The sequence below is a fragment of the Palaemon carinicauda genome, chromosome 1 (assembly GCF_036898095.1).
Source record: "Palaemon carinicauda isolate YSFRI2023 chromosome 1, ASM3689809v2, whole genome shotgun sequence".
Taxonomy (NCBI): domain Eukaryota; kingdom Metazoa; phylum Arthropoda; class Malacostraca; order Decapoda; family Palaemonidae; genus Palaemon; species Palaemon carinicauda.
This window is the reverse complement of record NC_090725.1, coordinates 277,483,446-277,502,399: the sequence shown is the minus strand read 5'-3', so window position 1 is coordinate 277,502,399 and position 18,954 is coordinate 277,483,446. Positions and strand designations below refer to the sequence as shown.

The 18,954-nt window shown below is 47.2% G+C and overlaps 1 protein-coding gene across 4 annotated transcripts in view; it reads right to left on the bottom strand.

Moving 5' to 3' along the window:
* The window catches only part of LOC137656840 (E3 ubiquitin-protein ligase rnf168-like), a 128,701-nt gene that overhangs the window by 61,898 nt on the left and 47,849 nt on the right, over positions 1-18,954 (bottom strand). For 2 of the 4 annotated variants that reach the window (XM_068391177.1, XM_068391186.1), the window contains one exon: positions 3,609-3,710. The exons of the other annotated variants lie outside the window; for them this stretch is intronic. In XM_068391177.1, the coding sequence (XP_068247278.1) occupies positions 3,609-3,710 (102 nt within the window). The remainder of the gene's footprint in view (positions 1-3,608; positions 3,711-18,954) is intronic. 4 annotated transcript variants of the gene reach the window in all.

Sequence of the window (18,954 nt, the reverse complement as noted above, 5' to 3'; positions counted from 1 at the left end):
AATAAAAGAGACATCTGTAGAAGCATGGCTTGTTTCTTGGGACCCTCTCTGTATTTGGGCGAAAGATCCACTGGATCTGTGACTAAAGGAGGATTGGTCAGGAAGGGGATCTTGTAGCCTTCCTTTAACACCTGGACGGACCAGGGGTCCGCTCCATTCCTCTCCCAAGCCTCCCAAAAGTGAGTCAACCTGGCCCCCACTGCTGTCTGAAGGAGAGGGCAGTCAGACTTTACCTCGGCCGGACTTGCCCCCTCTGCCTCTAGGTTTCCTTCCTTCTGGTTTAAAAGAGCCTCTTCCAGAGGGCTTCCCACGAAAGGACTGAGGACGAAACCCAGAAGAAGATTCCTTAGGTTTTCGAGAGGAGAATGACGGAGGCAAAACTTTCCTAGTCGAATGAGTAACTAAGTCATGTGTGGCCTTCTGAGTGAGAGCAGTAGCCACCTCGCCCACTAATTCCTGAGGAAATAAAGAATTAGACAAAGGTGCGAAAAGAAGGCCTGTCTTCTGATAAGGAGACACTCCTGCGGAGAGGAAGGAGCACATCGTGGCCCTTTTCTTGAGAATTCCAGCTGTAAACAAGGCAGCAAGTTTGTTGGAGCCATCTCTCACACCTTTGTCCAAACAGGACATCAAATGAACCAAACCACTAGTGTCCGTTTCCGTCATATCAGAGACCCTCTTACTCAAAGCCCCCAAAGCCCAGTCCAAAAAATTAAAAACTTCGAAGGCCCTGAAAAGACCTTTAAGCAAATGGTCGAACTCTGGAATGGACCACCAAATCTTCGTCTTCCTTAAGGCAAGACGACGAGAAGCATCTACCAAACTTGAAAAATCCCCTTGTGCAGAAGAAGGAAAACTCAAGCCCAACACTTCACCAGTCTCATACCACACACTAGATTTAGAGGCTAACCTAGCGGGAGGAAAGGCAAAGGCCGTCTTGCCAAAAGCTTTCTTGGAGTCCAACCAAGAACCCATTAACTTCAAGGCCCGCTTAGAAGATCGAGAAAGAACCATCTTGGTGTAAACTGGAACCTTAGTAGCTTTACCTAAGATGAATTCAGAAGGCGGAGAACGAGGGGCCACAGGGGTAAAAGAATCCGGGAAAATACCAGTCAAAATAAGCATAAACTTGCGAAGGTCCACAGCATGCTGATAATGCTTCTCCTCCTCATTCTCAGAGACTTCCTCAATAGGATTATCCTCATCCGACTTTTCCTCTGGTTCGTCTTCTGGCAGTGCAGCAACAGCTGCAGCCTGAACCGAAGGAACAACGTCTGGATGGGACTGCCTGTCAAGGCCAACATCTGAGTCAATTTGGTGGGGAGAAGTAGAAGTAGATTGATGCGAAACACGGACATGTAGACGATCATCCTCAACCAACAACTGCTTAGACCGCTTAGAATTCGACTGTTGTTGAACAGAAGAACGCTTGAAATCAGAAGGTAACTGTTGAAGATCGCCGCGAGGTCGCGTAAAGTCCGAGGACTGTTGCTGCGAGCGATCAAAGTAGTCAGGATGTCGCCGCTGTAAACCAATGTTTTGACGCGCCGCGTCCAAAAGTTGTTGCCGCGGGCGATCCACTACTTCAAATTGTTGCCGCGTCTCGTCCACTTGTCGACGCCGATGCTCTTCCCCGCGACCAGAAAACGCAAACTGGTCAACCAAAACTCTCTGACGCGACTCATCAAAATCAACCTGGCGTTGAACACTGTGAATGGGAGACCGTCTAAGTGATAACTCGTCAAGGCCATATACCATCGAACGTTTGTGCGATAACTGGTCTGACATCGAACGCCCAGACACAACGCCAACACCTGGTTGATAAGAATCCATCAACGACGAGAGTTGTTCTTTCATAGACAAAAGCGCAGTCCATTTCGGATCAACAGAACTCCTAGAAGGAAGATTCGCACTAATGTCACCACGCATTTCAGGGGAAGAAAGCCAATCCGATGGCAGAGGAGGTGCATGAATAGTTACAAGGTCCGAATCGGAAGGAATCATATCCGCACGAACACGGTGATCTGAACGTTTGGCCGGAGTGCAAGCGCTGGGAGAACGGAAACGTTCCGGTGAACCCCACGAACTACATCCTGGCCGCACAGGCGATTCCCGACGCTGTGAATCAACATGGGAGCGTTTAAGCGGTCTCGACGCTCGCCGCCAGATCTCACTCCCCGACCCTTCATCGGAAGACGGGGATAACGTATGAACCTCACCTTTCCTACGATGAGGGTGAACGACCTGAGCTACGGCAACAGGAACGTTTGAGGGGACGTCTGCACGATTGATGATGCTTCTCGTTCCCTTAAGCCGTTCGACATTACTTCTCCCATGGGTTCGAGAGCTCGAAAGAGGTCTAAGGCTAGGTGAACGACAAGATCGTGCCGACGCACCCTCCGCAACACTAAACACATTATCAACACTTGTCACAACACCGAGAGAGTCACGATTCTTCGGTACCACATCAGACACCCGTGTCGACGCACCTTCCGCAACACTAATCACATTATCAACACTTGTCACAACACCGAGAGAGTCACGATTCTTCGGTACCACATCAGACACTGAAACACTTTCCACAGTTCCGATAGGATTACGGTTTTTCAATACCTTTAACTCTGAAAAGATAGTATTTCTATCGGCTGCTAAGGACTCAACTTTCTCACCAAGAGACAAAATAGCAGTAAACATGTCCTTCATAGTAGGTTCCTGATCTACCACCACAGGGGAAGGAACAGGATTAGGAACAGGTAAATTAGGTAAGGTTCTATCCACAGATCGGGAAGAACTACACCTAACTCTATCTCTCTCTAATCTCCTAACATAACGATCGTAAGTAACAAAATCATCATTAGTTAAGGAAAGACACTCATTACACCTATCATCTAATGAACAAAATTTACCCCTACATTTTACACAAATAGAATGAGGATCAATAGATCCATTAGGAAGTCGTGTACGACAACCCTCACTAACACACCTACGCTGAGCAGGGGAGGAGTCGGCCATTTTAAAGTTAACGTGAGAGACCGACAAGCAAAAAGTAAGGGAAAAAACAATAAAGAAAATCTCAAACAAAAAGATTTCAAGATAAGAACCAAGGAAAATTAATCAACGATAGCTTAAACTCAAAAAAGAACGTTGTACATCACTAAACAACTTCCCAAGAGAGTAAAAACACGAGAGCGAACTTCTGTATGTCAGTCAGCTATGACGGCAGAGAGAAGAACTGGAGTTGGTGTGTAGTTCCACCTGTTCTACCGCTAGGGTGTGGTTGGTACACCTGGCGTATCTTCGATAGCGCGAGATTTGAATTTTCTGCCCTGGCGTCAGGGACTTAGCTCTTTTATATAACCAGCGGGTAAGTTTTATATTTAAAAAGTCTATATCTACCAATCAAAATGAAAAAAGAATAGTTAAAAGTCTCTACCAGCCAATCATAATGAAAAAAATAATAGTTGAAAGTCTCTACTAGCCAACCAAAATGAAAAAAGAATAGTAAAAAATCTCTATCAACCAATCAAAATGAAAAAGAATAGTTAACTCTCTACTGGCCAATCAAAATAAAAAAGAAGTTAAAAATTCCTACCAGGCAATAAAATTACCTGAAGGCTTGGAAGAGCTGTAGCTCATGGAAGACATTTTTGAAGAGTGAGGCACTGTATCTGGTAACAATAATTTCCCCTTGGAACTTGGAGTCTTCTGACCTGAGAAATATACAATCAATTTTTTTTTCAGATTTTTTTCCTATGCAAAGCAGTACCCTTACATTAGAGATTATCCTAGACACTCCATCACAAGGCAAATAGAAAAAAATAATTCCTCTGAGTTCCTACATACATACATATACCAAGGCACTTCCCCCAATTTTGGGGGGTAGCCGACATCAACAAATGAAACAAAAACAAAAAGGGGACCTCTACTTTCTACGTTCCTCCCAGCCTAACAAGGGACTCAACCGAGTTCAGCTGGTACTGCTATGGTGCCACAGACCACCCTCCCACATTATCCACCACAGATGAAGCTTCATAATGCTGAATCCCCTACTGCTGCTACCTCCGCGGTCATCTAAGGCATCAGAGGTAGCAGCAGGGCCTACCGGAACTGCGTCACAATCTCTCGCCATTCATTCCTATTTCTAGCACGCTCTCTTGCTTCTCTCACATCTATCCTCCTATCACCCAGAGCTTCCTTCACTCCATCTATCCACCCAAACCTTGGCCTTCCTCTTGTACTTCTCCCATCAACTTTTGCATTCATCACCTTCTTTAGCAGAAAGCCATTTTCCATTCTCTCAACATGGCCAAACCACCTCAACACATTCATATCCACTCTAGCTGCTAACTCATTTCTTACACCCGTTCTCACTCTCACCACTTCGTTCCTAACCCTATCTACTCGAGATACACCAGCCATACTTCTTAGACACTTCATCTCAAACACATTCAATTTCTGTGTCTCCGTCACTTTCATTCCCCACAACTCCAATCCATACATCACAGTTGGTACAATCACTTTCTCATATAGAACTCTCTTTACATTCATGCCCAACCCTCTATTTTTTACTACTCCCTTAACTGCCCCCAACACTTTGCAACCTTCATTCACTCTCTGACATACATCTGCTTCCACTCCTCCATTTGCTGCAACAACAGACCCCAAATACTTAAACTGATCCACCTCCTCAAGTAACTCTCCATTTAACATGACATTCAACCTTGCACCACCTTCCCTTCTCGTACATCTCATAACCTTACTCTTACCCACATTAACTCTCAACTTCCTTCTCTCACACAATCTTCCAAATTCTGTCACTAATCGGCCAAGCTTCTCTTCTGTGTCTGCAACCAGTACAGTATCATCCGCAAACAACAACTGATTTACCTCCCATTCATGGTCATTCTCGTCTACCAGTTTTAATCCTCGTCCAGGCACTCGAGCATTCACCTCTCTCACCACTCCATCAACATACAAGTTAAACAACCACGGCGACATCACACATCCCTGTCTCAGCCCCACTCTCACCGGAAACCAATCATTCACTTCATTTCCTATCCTAACACATGCTTTACTACCTTTGTAGAAACTTTTCACTGCTTGCAACAACCTTCCACCAACTCCATATAACCTCATCACATTCCACATTGCTTCCCTATCAACTCTATCATACACTTCTCCAGATCCATAAACGCAACATACACCTCCTTACCTTTTGCTAAATATTTCTCGCATATCTGCCTAACCGTAAAAATCTGATTCATACAACCCCTACCTCTTCTAAAACCACCCTGTATTTCTAAGATTGCATTCTCTGTTTTATCCTTGATCCTATTAATCATTACTCTACCATACACTTTTCCAACTACGCTTAACAAACTAATACCTCTTGAATTACAACACTCATGCACATCTCCCTTACCTTTATATAGTGGTACAATACATGCACAAACCCAATCTACTGGTACCATTGACAACACAAAATCACAAATTTTTAGTAATTTGTATTTTTCCTAACATACTTACCGAGAAACACTTTCTTAGGAGGTTATTGGTAACTCCTCTCAGACGACCAGAGTTTTGTGTAGTTTACCCTATCTCCATGTTCTATAGTGTCCTGATTAGCGGGAGAGAACATGACCTGGGGGCAATGCCCGATGAAGGTCGCGTGGCTTTGAGAACGACCCGGCAGTAAGTTTTCTGTAAGGAACAATACTACGAGGTCAGTGAGGCACTGCGGGGACGGTGATTTGTTCCGACACAGAGACTTACCTCGAAACACTTTCTTAGGAGACTCACACCTTAGGAGGAGGGAGTGCCCTTAACCCCTGACCCCGATGGAAAGTAGGATAAACTACACAAGAGACTCATTAAGTGTGATATAACACTTACCCTTCTACAATGTCTTCGTTGTGCTTGATATTGGCGAATTTTAGACTTGTGTAATGAGCGATATTCTTGATGACGACTGATAGTACGAGAAAAGTGAGAAAAGGGAAAAAATAGAACTCAGATCCTTGTGTCTAGATTCTTTATGTTTCGCGATTGAGCCGTCAAACCGAATGAAGGGCTGAGATGACCGGCCCGATGGAAAACCCATCCAGGGACCTTCTCGTACAGTCCTTGAGATAATGTGCAGTGAAGGTCGACTGGTTGGACCAAGTTCCCTCTTGAAGAACCTGAGCTACTGACACGTTCTTTTCGAATGCTAGGGAGGTGCTAATGCCCCTAAGATCGTGAGCCCTGGGTTTCCCCGGTGTAGGAAGTCCTTCCTTTAAGTAGGCTTGCATGATCACTTGCCTGAGCCAGAACGAAACCGTATTCTTGGATATGTTTTTCTTCGTTTTACCCCATGAGACGAAGAGATTCTTAATGGACGGGCGGAGGTTTGCCGTTCTCTTAAGGTATTTCCTAATAACCTTGTCCGGGCACAATTTTAGGTCCTCCGGGTTTCCTTTATTCGGGATTGCCGGAATAGAAAAGCTCTCAAACCTCAGATCCCACACCGAGGGGTTCTGAGTCTTGGCGACGAAGGATGTGACAAACTTAAAGGTTACCTCCTTCCATCCCCTAGAGTGCTCCACCTCAAATGACAGTCCGTGTAGCTCGCCCACCCTCTTAGCTGAGGCTAATGCTAGCAAGAAGACCGCCTTGAACGTGAGATTCTTGTCATCAATGTCCTTTAATGGCTCGAATGGTGGTTTCCGTAGCATATTTAGGACTCGCGCCAAGTCCCAACTCGGGATTCTAGGGACGGAAGGGGGGCATGATTGTTCGAAAGTCCTGATAAGCATGGAGATATGCCTGGAGGAGCCGAGATCTATGCCCTTGAGAAGAAAGACTTGACCCAGGGCCGCCCGAACTCCCTTAATCGCTGGGACTGACATGGCTAACTCATCCCTGAGATGTACCATGAAGTCTGCTATCACGGGCACTGACGCTTCTAAGGGCTCTATCTTCTTGCCCCTGCACCACTTCACGAATACCGTCCACTTAGACTGGTAGACGGCTGTGGATGATTTCCTCAGGTACAGCGACATCCTCCTGGCTGTCTTGCCGGAGTACCCTTGTTTCTTCAGGAGTCGCTGGATAACCTCCAGGCGTGAAGACGAAGGGCTTGCGGGTTTCTGTGAAGCCACTGAAAGTGTGGTTGTTTTAATAGGTCTAACCTGCGGGCAGAGGCCAAGGAGGTAGAATGGTGAGGTTCCTTAGGTCTGCGAACCATTCTCTCTCCGGCCACCAAGGCGCTACCAAAGTCATCCTTAGGTTGGTTGCTGCCCTTACTCTGTTGAGGACTTGTCTTATCAGGGAGAAGGGGGGGAAGGCGTATACGTCTAGACGGTCCCACTTGTGCTGAAAGGCGTCTTCCATTGCTGCCTTCGGATCTGGGACAGGTGAACAAAATACGGGGAGTTGAGCGTTCAACCTAGTTGCAAACAGGTCCATTACCGGGGATCCCCACATCTGGATAATGTAGCTTGCCACTTGTGGGTGTAGGGACCATTCTGTCACTACCACTTGCCCCGCCCTGCTGAGGCCGTCTGCTAGGACGTTGTTCTTCCCCGGAATGAACCTTGCCGTCAGGATGATGTCCATCTGTTCCGCCCATTTTAGGATTTGAAGGGCTAGTTCGCACAACTCCTTTGATCTCAGCCACCACCGTTGCATTGTCTGACATTAGGGCCACCGATTGCCCTCTCATGTCCTCCTCGAAGTGGTTGCAGGCTTCTTGGACTGCTCTCATTTCCAGGACATTTATGTGTAGGGACTTCTCCCTTTCTGACCACGTCCCCTTTGCTGTCTTTTCCCGGAGATGGGCTCCCCACCCTTCCTTCGATGCGTCCGTGAAGAGAAGGACCTCCGGAGGTTGGGAGGACAGTGGCCTCCCTCTTAGGGTGTGTGACCGATCCTGCCACCACTCCAAGGCTTTCCTGGTCTCCTGAAGGAGTGGCACCACAATGTCCAGGGAACTTTTCTGGTTCCAATGTTCTTTTAAGTTCCATTGAACCACCCTTAGGTTCTGTCTCCCGTGAGGTACCAGCTTCTCTAAGGACACCAGGTGTCCTACCAACCTCTGCCAATCCTTCACTCTTCTGGGGCGACCAAGAAGGAAGGGCAGGAGCACTCGATCCAGGTTGTCCAGCCTGTCCGAGGATGGGAATGCCTTGACCTGTAATGAATCCAGGACTATTCCCAGGTACGTCATCCTGCTGGAGGGGGTTAGCTGCAATTTCTCCAAGTTGACCACGATGCCCAGGGTTTGGCACAATTGTAGAAGATCTTCGCCCTGCTGATTCAAGTCTTCCTTTGAGGATGAAAGGAGTAGCCAGTCGTCCAGGTATCTGATGAGTCGAATGCCCCGTTCGTGGGCCCATACGGAGACCGTCGTAAAGACCCTCGTGAATACCTGGGGGGCTGTTGAAAGACCGAAGCACAGGGCCTTGAATTGTAACACCTGGGCACCCCACTTCACCCGGAGAAACTTCCTGCTCGATGGATGAATAGGCACTTGGAAGTAGGCGTCCTTGAGGCCTATAGAAATCATAAAGTCGCCCTCCCTCAAGGATGCCATGACCGTTCTTGGAATGTCCATTTTGAAGGTTACTTTCCTGAGAAATTTGTTGAGGGCTGACAGGTCTATTACAGGCCTCCACCCTCCTGTCGCTTTTTCCACTAGGAACAGGCGGCTGTAGAACCCCGGACCCGGGAATTTCACTGCTTCTAAGGCTCCCTTCTGCAGCATCGTCGTGACCTCCTCGTCCAGCGCTGCTCTCTTCGCCAGGTCCTTGGGCACCAACCAGTCCGCCTGCGTTGCTGGAACCAGAGGAGGTGGCTCTGTGGAGGATTTATTTTTGTTTTATTTTAATTTTTGTTTTATAGCCAAAAAAAAAAAAAAAAGAGAGAGAGAGAGAGAGAGAGAGAGAGAGAGAGAGAGAGAGAGAGAGAGAGAGAGAGAGAGAGAGAGAGAGAGAGAGAGAGAGAGAGAGAGAGAGAGAGAGAGAGAGAGAGAGGAGAGAGAGAGAGAGAGAGAGAGAGAGAGAGAGAGAGAGAGAGAGAGAGAGAGAGAGAGAGAGAGAGAGAGAGAGAGAGAGAGAGAGAGAGAGAGAGAGAGAGAGAGAGAGGAGTGTTAGCAAATGATTGTTTGTAGTGGGAAAGACTGTTGGTACAAATGAGATTGTTTGTTTATGTTTTTAGTTAGGTTAGGACAGTGGTGAATGTTTCGGAGCGAATGCTTTTTTTATTTGACTGCAGCTTAAGGCAGTTGTGTGAGTGCTGGATAACTATTTATATATTTTTTCTTACCAGCATTGGACGTGTTCATTGATTTTCTGAGTAAGTACAGTTTTGTTTATCTTTGCTTATCGTGATTGTGAATGATAAGAACAATTTATTATTTATCTTTGATTATAGTGCGATAGTTCAGTTAGCTAGAAGTGTTCGTAAGTGTTTTTCTTTTTTTATTTTGGCAGGCCGTGATTCCTCCTTTGGAGAGACTCAAGTTTGAAAGTGGATTATTGTTGATGACCAGGCCTGTAAGAAAGGATTGCATTTAGACTTCGCTATTTGATTACTCAACTGTTGATGACCTGACCTGTATACGATTTTTTTTGGACTGTTTTATTGGATTGCTGAACTGTTGATGACCTAGGCCTGTGAATTGAGATTGCTGATAATGATGATGTTTATGATGATGATGATTATGATTAGAACAACCACCCCAATCACTGAGGCAGTTATGGCAAATTGCCACCCAGCGGACTGTTGATCACAGAGCTGTGTTAGTGTGTACTGTGCCGTAAAGACAGTTCGGCTTTCTGTGAACGAGTGTTGGTCTCTTAAGATTATATATACACACATCTATTTTTGGTGTTGGTGGTGTGCGGTTAATGTTAAGTTTTGATAGTTTTTTTTTTGGTTTATATGAATGGTGTTTTGGTTATTATATATATAGTATTAAGTTTTGATTAGTTTTAAGTGTTTATTTTGACTGCGGATAATTTATGATTTATTTTGGTTCAAGAAATATAGTTTTAAGGATATGTTTGGTTTCAATTTTCCTTCTGTCCAAGAGTCTGGTTGATAAAGTAAGGGGAAAGTTTGTGTTGTGGGACAATTGTCAGTTAGAGTGATTCAAGGGTGTGGGGGTTGTTTTGCAACATCCCGCCACGAAGGGAATCCTGTAGCCCTCTTTTAGTACTGTTACTGTCCACGGATCTGCTCCGTGGAGCTTCCATGCTTGCCATGTGAGTCTGAGGCATCCCCCTACCTGAGGCTTGAGCAGGGGAGGGGGGCCTCCCATCTTATCTCCTACGGGAGGAACGGCCTGCCCGTCCTCTCCTGGAGGAGTAGAATGAAGACCTATACGTTGGAGGGGTAGAGGAGGATCCTCTTCGGGGGGGAACCGCAGAGGAAGGCCACTGTCCTGACGAGGGTTCCCTCCTTCCTTGAGTTGGTGCGGAACGTGCGGCCATGGGTGCTTTCGTCACTGGCCTCCTGAAGACGGGGCGTCGGGCAGTCTGTGGCTTCAGGGTAGGTAGCTCCCTCTTTTTGGCCAACTTCTCCACGGCATCTTCCGCCTTCTTCGTAGGAATAAGCTGCTCCCCCCAGAGGGAGCAGTTCTTCAAGGCTTTCGCTTCCCTGTCGGGAATCTTAATGGGAAGGTTCTTGACTAGGGCGTCTCTTCTCCGGAGAATCCAGTTTGCGGAGAGAGCTAAAGACTGAAAGGTCAGGAACTTAAGGGTGCGGCTACCTGACCCCAGCAACTCATTCAGAGCCTCCCGTTTTGCAGGCTCCGTGGAGTCTGTAGGGATCTGGGTGCCTACGAGGGTGGTGGCCCACCAATCCAGCCAGGAGGCCACATTAACCAAGTCCTTATACATCTCCTCCATCATTGCCGACTCGGAAGGGGAGAAGAAGGTGGATGCTGACGATGCCCTCTCGTCGGAGATGCCCTGGCACAGGATGTCTAGGGTTTCCTCGGTCTTGCAAGCACCGGTCGGCCTATTTTCCAAAGTGTAGTACTTTGTTTGCGACTTCAAACCCTGTAAAAGCTTTGCTGAGCTGTGGCCCCTGCAGGAGTCGCTATTGCGGGATATGACCCTATCGATGTGAGTCCTTCCAATCCCCACGTTACTGGCCTCAGGAAGGGAGAGAGAGGACTTTTTCTGGGCGGGGACGGCTATGAACTTGTTCAGGCCTGAAGTCCAGGGTTCTTCCTCCTGAGGGGCGGGTTCTATAAGGTTGTTATAACCCCTAATTAAGGCGAGGACTCTTCTGTACGCGGAGTCCTCCGTCACCGACGACTCGCCCTCCCCTCCTTCCGACCGATGGGGCGATGCGTGAGCACGGTCGCCGCCGTGATGACGGGGCCCTCGGTTCCCTTTACCTTCGACGTCCGCCGTCTCTCTCCTCTTCGAGGCCTTTTTCGGCGAAACGGGCTCCTCCGTGAGATAGTTCGACGGAGGTGTCCGTCCCCGTCTAGATTCTCGATGGGGGGACCTGTCGAGGCTGCCCATCCTAGACGACGGCTCCCTCCGCTGGGTGGAATAAGCGTCTCCAGGACGGGTCTTAGGCCTGCAAGACGCGGCCCTTCGCTCATCTGGTGACTCCCTGGCGCGGCACGTGGAGGCCCTTCTAGGAGGACTGTCACCTGCCCGCTCAGGTGTCAATCTAATAGACCTGGAAAAGTCTTTCAAGTTGTTTCTTGGGACGAAAACCCACGTCCCTTGCAGGGAGACTGGTCTCCTGCTTTTGGTTGGAGGGGAACGGGGACTCATCCTATCCCGAGATCCTGTGGGAGACCTCGAAGGGGAGTTCCTCCGCACAGACCGATCTCGTTTCCTCCTCTGGCGTCTCCGCCGTTCACTGCATGACGAATCCGAAGAGTCACGTCCCGACGAGTAAGACTTACCCCCATATCAAGACCTAGCACGTGACTGTGTCTTCTTGGGGCTACGCCGTACCCCTGACGTAGATGGAATGGGGAAACTCTCCTGTAGCGAAGTCTTCGGCGGCAACCACCCCGACGGGCCCGCCAAACAGGGGAAGGACTCGCTTAGGCCTTCCTCCATGTCCAGTGGGGACCTCATCGGATTGCTCGGTATGTCCCAAGCCAATGGATCCTCTTGCGGGGACTCCCCTCTGCCAACGACGCCCTCCGTCGCTGATGCCCCTGAAACTTCCACCCAGGAACCTGACGAAGAAAATGGGACACTATTAGACCACATGGGGTCCCCCGACGAGACGCGGCCCCTATGTGAGAGAGCCACGTCCCTCGGACCCCCACTACACTCACTTACGGGCGCCTGAACTGCCTTGGCAAACGAAGAATCGCCAACAAATTCCCTCTCTTGGGAAAGCGGAGCCATCTGCTTGTTCTCCCTGGACTTACCTCGTCCCCTACTCTGGGTAGGGGATGAAGGATGTACCCTACCTGACCCTTCTCCTGCTGAAGTTGCAGGGGAAGATACGCTAGTCTTCCTAGGGGACCTCTTCGACGTCTTCTTCTTTTTGGTGCCGAATTTTACCCACTGGACCTCGGTCCAACCAGCACATTCGGAACACTTGTCCGACGGCGAACATGCTTTACCCCTACACGAGGTACACAGCGTATGTGGGTCAACATCGGGCTTGGACAGAAAAGCCCCGCACGATTTACCGGCTCTAGGCCCAGGACAACGGCGAGCGTGCTCCATAGCACAACACAAAGGGCCGTAGACACAAGAAAACCAAAAGGGAAAGCACTAAAACACTAGGAAAGCACAAGGGAGCGAATTCAAAAGAACGTAGGTAAGGCACTAAACACACGCTAAGGAATCCAGACCACGTGGGAAGCACGTGGAATCAAACACACAGGGAATCGCACAGAAAATGAGGAGCGACGTGTACACACGACGCGACCAGAAAACTTACTGCCGGGTCGTTCTCAAAGCCATGCGACCTTCATCGGGCATTGCCCCCAGGTCATGTTCTCTCCCGCTAATCAGGACACTATAGAACATGGAGATAGGGTAAACTACACAAAACTCTGGTCGTCTGATAGGAGTTACCAGTAACCTCCTAAGAAAGTGTTTCGAAGTAAGTCTCTGTGTTGGAACAAACACATATTAAACAATCTCACCAACCATTCAAGTACAGTCACACCCCCTTCCTTCAACATCTCAGCTCTCACACCATCCATACCAGACACTTTTCCTACTCTCGTTTCATCTAGTGCTCTCCTCACTTCATCTATTGTAATCTCTCTCTCATTCTCATCTCCCATCACTGGCACCTCAACCCCTGCAACAGCAATTATATCTGCCTCCCTATTATCATCAACATTCAGTAAACTTTCAAAATATTTCGCCCATCTTTTCCTTGCCTCCTCTCCTTTTAACAACCTTCCATTTCCATCTTGCACTGTCTCTTCAATTCTTGAGCCAACCTTCCTTACTCTCTTCACTTCTGAGTTCCTACAGAAGTTTATATATAGTGCAGAGTACCCTTCCCATTTAATCCTTTTGACTTAGTGGAGAAAACTGCTTGGGTTGTAAATCCATGTCAATACAAAATTGCTCAACTAATCAAGATCTTAGTGTTGTACTTTTAGTGAAAATATTTCAATAATTGTAAAACACTGACCCAAAATTACCTCAACTCCCACTATTTTTGTCACAAAGGCCTATTTAAAAAAAAGGTCAATGAGTTTTATAGTAATAACATTCAGGTTATTTCTAGCAAATTATACAAGTCCTTTAACAGAACCTTTTATAGATGGAATCAGAACTAATACCTACACAAATTACATACTAATTGCTATTTTCATGTTATTATTTGAAATATAAAAAAACACCATCGAATTTATAGTACAAATGAGTTTGATCAATTCCATGACATGGTTCTAACATTGTACTTCAGAGTGGCTTCTTTTTCAAAAGATCACAATCCAACTATTGAAAAAGCACCTAGGAACCAGAGATGATGTAAGGAGCATTTAGTAATGCCTTGTGTGCATTGCAGGGCATACTGTATACAGATACTGTACTTCTAATTAGCATTCATACTGTAAGCTCAGACTTAGAAATCGGTGCATATTCTGAGCACTTCATTATAACTTAAAATATGCTGTAGTGTATTTTCTAGTGAAACCAATATCATGAGTAAAGAAAATAACAATTTTGTAAGCAATTTCTATTTTTCCTAGTATACAAACCTCGAGCTATTTATAGGGGTATACTACTTTCGGCGTAGCTGAAAGAGGAGCCATGATAATTTTAGTGAGGGATAACTACCCCATCTGCTAGTTAGTGGGGGTGGGGGGTGGGGGTGGGATAGACTGGCTACCCCGCTCACTCACACCTCTTGGCTAAGTAACCACTTTGCATTCTGGCAGGACTTTTTGGGGGACAGGGTGGTGGCCCAATTTGTATAAATAGCTCCAGGTTTGTATACTGTACTAGGAAAAATACAAATTACTAACAAACCCTCTGCTATTTATAGGGGTGACTTACTCTTACGAGGGAGGAACTCCTTACCAAATGGCCTTGGTCATGACCCGGGGTCCTCTCTATTTTGATCGGTGATCGACAGTAGGAGGGACCCTACCCTCGCTAAAATCAAGTGCCGATATGAAGTAATGCACTCATAGCGGCCTGTAGAAGCTTGTGTGAGAGTGGAACTTACAGTGTGGCTTGTCTTTAACATAGGAACTCGAGTACAAAACCTATTGTTCTTAAGACTTACCCAATACCCTCCCTCAAAAAGGTATTGGGGATGCAAAAAAGTATTATTCTATACTTAAGAGGCACAAGGGAAATGAGTCTTACCTGCAGCGAGGTGAGGTCAGCTATGCTGAGGCTTGCAGAGCTGTTTTCCCCAGAGGGGAGAAGGTGAAAGGAAGAAAGGAGCCAGTCATTCTTACTCATTCACCCCAGACTAATCCGGGTAACCTCAGCCCTCAACCCTCTGCTACTTGTCCATCAAGGAGCCTGAGGTGTTTAGACCATTTGTTGTGCGACCACCACAGGACCAATGGAAAAGGTCTCCATGTTCCTGTGGGTTACGTCTTTGCAGGTAGTGGGCCGTGAAGGTCGATTGACACTTCCACATGCCCACTTACGGTATCTGCGCCACAGAGTAGTTTCTTGAACGCCAGGGACGTAGCAACGCCACTGACGTTATGAGCTCTGGGTCTTAGGATAGAGGAGGGTCTAGACTGAGAGCAACCTCAATAGCCTTCCAATCCCAGAGGGGAAGGAAATCCTTGTGATCTTCCTCTTGACCTTCCCCGTGTTGGTCAACAGTGCCAACACACGAGGGCAAGCTGGTGTCGTTCTTTTAAGGTAATACCACAGACTCCTCATTGGGTAAAACCCCAGTTGAAGGGTCTTTGGTTACTAAATGAAGACTCCCTATCTGAAATGGGCTGCACCTTGGATACAGCACACTCGGATTTCGAGTCTTGGCAATCAACTCAGGGACGCTGCTGAGAATTACTTCTCCCAGTCTGCTAGAGTAGGAGACACCAGAAGATGGATCATACAACACACTAACTCTCTTGATCAAAGCCCAAGTGAGTAGAAAGGGCCGTCTTCCATGTAAGGAAGCGATCTGCTACCAGGCATAAAGGACCCGAACCTCGTTCCCAGGAGGAGGTTGAGATACGACAGGGGACAAGTTATCTCAAACTTTGTATAAGTAAAGGCATCGATGGGAGAGAATCACCTTCCACGACATCAGTCACAAAGGACCAAACACTTCACCTGCAAGACCGACGCTGAAAACTGTCTGAGGTGCCTAGATATCTTTTCCGCAACTCGTTGCGAAAGTCCTCTCTGAGAGAGGTGGTGTAGGATCATCCCAGGCGTGAAGTCAAAGCAAAGCTACAGCTTAGGAAAGTGTTAGCATGTGGCTGCTTGGAAGATCGTGTCGTGGAGGAAGATCCCTCGGAACTCCGTCGGAGGCTGCAGAAGGTCTGGGAACCATTCTGCGGGATGCCATAGTGAAGCTATTGGAGTCAGTGATAAGATCTTGCTTATCCTGACTTGGCTGAGAACTTTCTCACCAGACCGAATGGAGGAAAAATCGTACACCTCTAAGTTGCCCCACCGATCTTGGAATACATCTTGTTCAAGGGCCTGGTGAACGGTCGGGCGGGAGCTTGAATTTCAGGGCCGTTGCGAGCATGACCACAGTCGGGGACCTCACAAAGTTAAGACTTTGTTGGATACAAGATGATTCAAAGACACTAGGAGCCCATTATCTGAGTGGTCTGTTCAGATTATCTGCAAGCACATTCCTGTACCAGGAATGACACAAGCGGATGGGGGCACCTAGCTGTTCTCTGTCCATCTAAGGCTTCCTACTGCTAGATGGTTCTCTAAGAGAGGTGAATGCTGGTACCTTTCTGGGGGGGGGGAGTGTTTTCATAGCAATAAACACATTTTGAGGTGGTGTGAGACATGCAACTATTTGCACTTTCTGGCAATGAAGGGGAGGAGCCTGTCCACCCTCCAACTGCCACCAATCTAGTGTGGTTGGCCTAATAAGACCGATACCCAACGATAAACCAGTTATTCAGTACAGCTTATGTTATAAGAATGAATCTCCATAGAGATCGCCTTCGCACAGGAGACCGGACGGTAATTACCGAACGCATCCAACCAACCCCAAGAGGAGATTGAGATGTATCTTCAATCTATTGTTGGATGGGTAATAAGAATAAGTCTACTACGGAGTAATAACACCGAACTGTGAGCATGACAAGCATACATGCGTAGCTCGACTTAAAGTCGTGTCTGGAACTCAGTTGGAGAACGTTGAAAACGTTCGTAACGAAGATTCCTCCTTCTTTGGATGAAAACGTTCGTACTTCTCCGTATTCGATCGGTAAAATAGCATTTGTATAGAATGTTCCCTACTAGGGGACAGATATGCTTATTAGAAGTTTCCGGTCACAGTCAGTGTAAGAAACTAAGACTTCCGATCGGGAGAAAGGAAAAATGCCAATAAGAAGGCAGAACATAAATGCCGTATGTCTGGTTACAGGAAAGTAGCCTAGTACTGAATAACCTGGTTTCAGTAAGGGATATAGCTATACAACTTAATAGAATGGAGTTCTAATTGCAAGATGTATATAGCCCTTATTGGCAGAAAACTGGCTTGCACGCATATGTACTTGTCCATCTGAGCTAGCGCATGCGTTATCTCTCACTCCAGGAAACGTTTGCAACGAATCCGGTTGCGGGAATAATGTATGTGCGACAAATAGCAACATTATTGCCCAAGGAATTTTTTATCGTTGACTAGCTGTAATAATTTTAGGAATGAGACTGCACATGTTCTCAAACAAAACATACAGTTATAGAAGCGATCATTTCTCCTTTCTTGCCCCTGCAACAAATAAAGTGTTTTTTCATACATTACAAACAATAAAGCTTTCTTTGACACAAACCATCATTTATTGCAACATAATGAAAAGCTGCCCACGCTGTTACTATCGTTCTAAAATGTAAGCTAACACTGTTCTTTCAGGAGTCATTGTTCGAGACAATAACCCTGTAAGGGTAGAATAAAAATTCTCAGAATCCTATCGTGTGAAACGGTAAGTCGTCGTACCCAAGGTACAATAACGAGAGCGGCTGACTCAATCAAACGGTAGAACCCGAGTTTATGACAATAACCTTACAGTTTTGTCTTGGCTAGAGCGCATGCTCCAGGAAGGCTTACAGCCATTATGAAGTTTTAATAATACCCGTTGAAGCTCTGTAAAACTTCTCAGGAACGAGAGTCTCCCGAAAAGGGTGAAGTCTCGTATCTGGGGATTTGCTTCAACAAGACCAGACATAGATTGCCATCGACTGCTTACCCGAAGGAATTGCCATCGAACGCTTTCTCGCTGGCGAGAATACTACCGTCTAATTCAAGCAAGGCCTGCCAGGGGAAATAAGCTGGAATGGAAAGAATTTTTCATTCTCCGCTAATTTTCGTCCCGGCAGTTGAGGGTTTCTCGATAACGAGAAAATATCACAAGCCGCGTGGTAACCCAACCACTCTAAGTGGAAGGGTCGCAGGAATCGAGAGATTCGGTGCAACAAGAACCTAGAGGTTCTGAATTTATTTAGTGAATTCCTTTCTCACGCCCCTAAGGGATCGTGAATCTATTTCGTGCAACCCTAAGGGATTGTTGTGACGAGAACCTGCAGGAACTCTGTCACTGATTCCTGATGGAATCTTCAGGAATCATGTCATGTGAATCCACAGGGGTTCACACGACCAGAAGCATGATCAGAACCAAAAGGAACTATGTCATAGTTACCTGTAGAGAGAAGGGGAAACCCTTAGACAGCAGGTATCCCTCAAGGTTTAGGAACCTCGGCACGTTGCTCAACCCTCTTGCCTGAGGGAGGCTTCCCGGCAGGCAAGATCGGCCAGGCTTACCCTTAGGTATAGGATCTGGGCGTAGTTGCATGGGCGCCTGCTGTTTCTATGGCTATGAGACTGGAGAGGCTGATGGGTGTCTCTCCTTGAAGGAGGGTTACCCCCTGCCGCCAAAAAGGGAGAACGATACTTCGTCCAAGGACGAGGTAGCCACCGAAGAGAGGCGGGTTTGGTTCCGCGAGGATGTTAAACCGCAAGAACCCTCTCTTGACTGAGACGTAAGAACGTCAAGAGCCGGCGCTCTGTCGTGTGATAAAGCGCGAGGAAGAGCTGTGTCTAGAGGTAGGAATCCCGAGGGGGGGAGTAACATAGGATCGCGAACTACGATCGCGCTCTCTCACAACTTGCGCAACTAGGAACCTATTCACTAACTCCTGTTGGGATGGGCGCGCCCGAGAGATCAACATAGTCTTGATCGCTCACGTCAAGATGGCTGCGAGCGCCAAGGTGGTCGCGCGCTTCAGCTTAGTGCTGAATGAGCGTGCCTAGAAGGTCGCGCGTGGAGAATTGTTTGTGCGCACAGTGTTGGTTGCG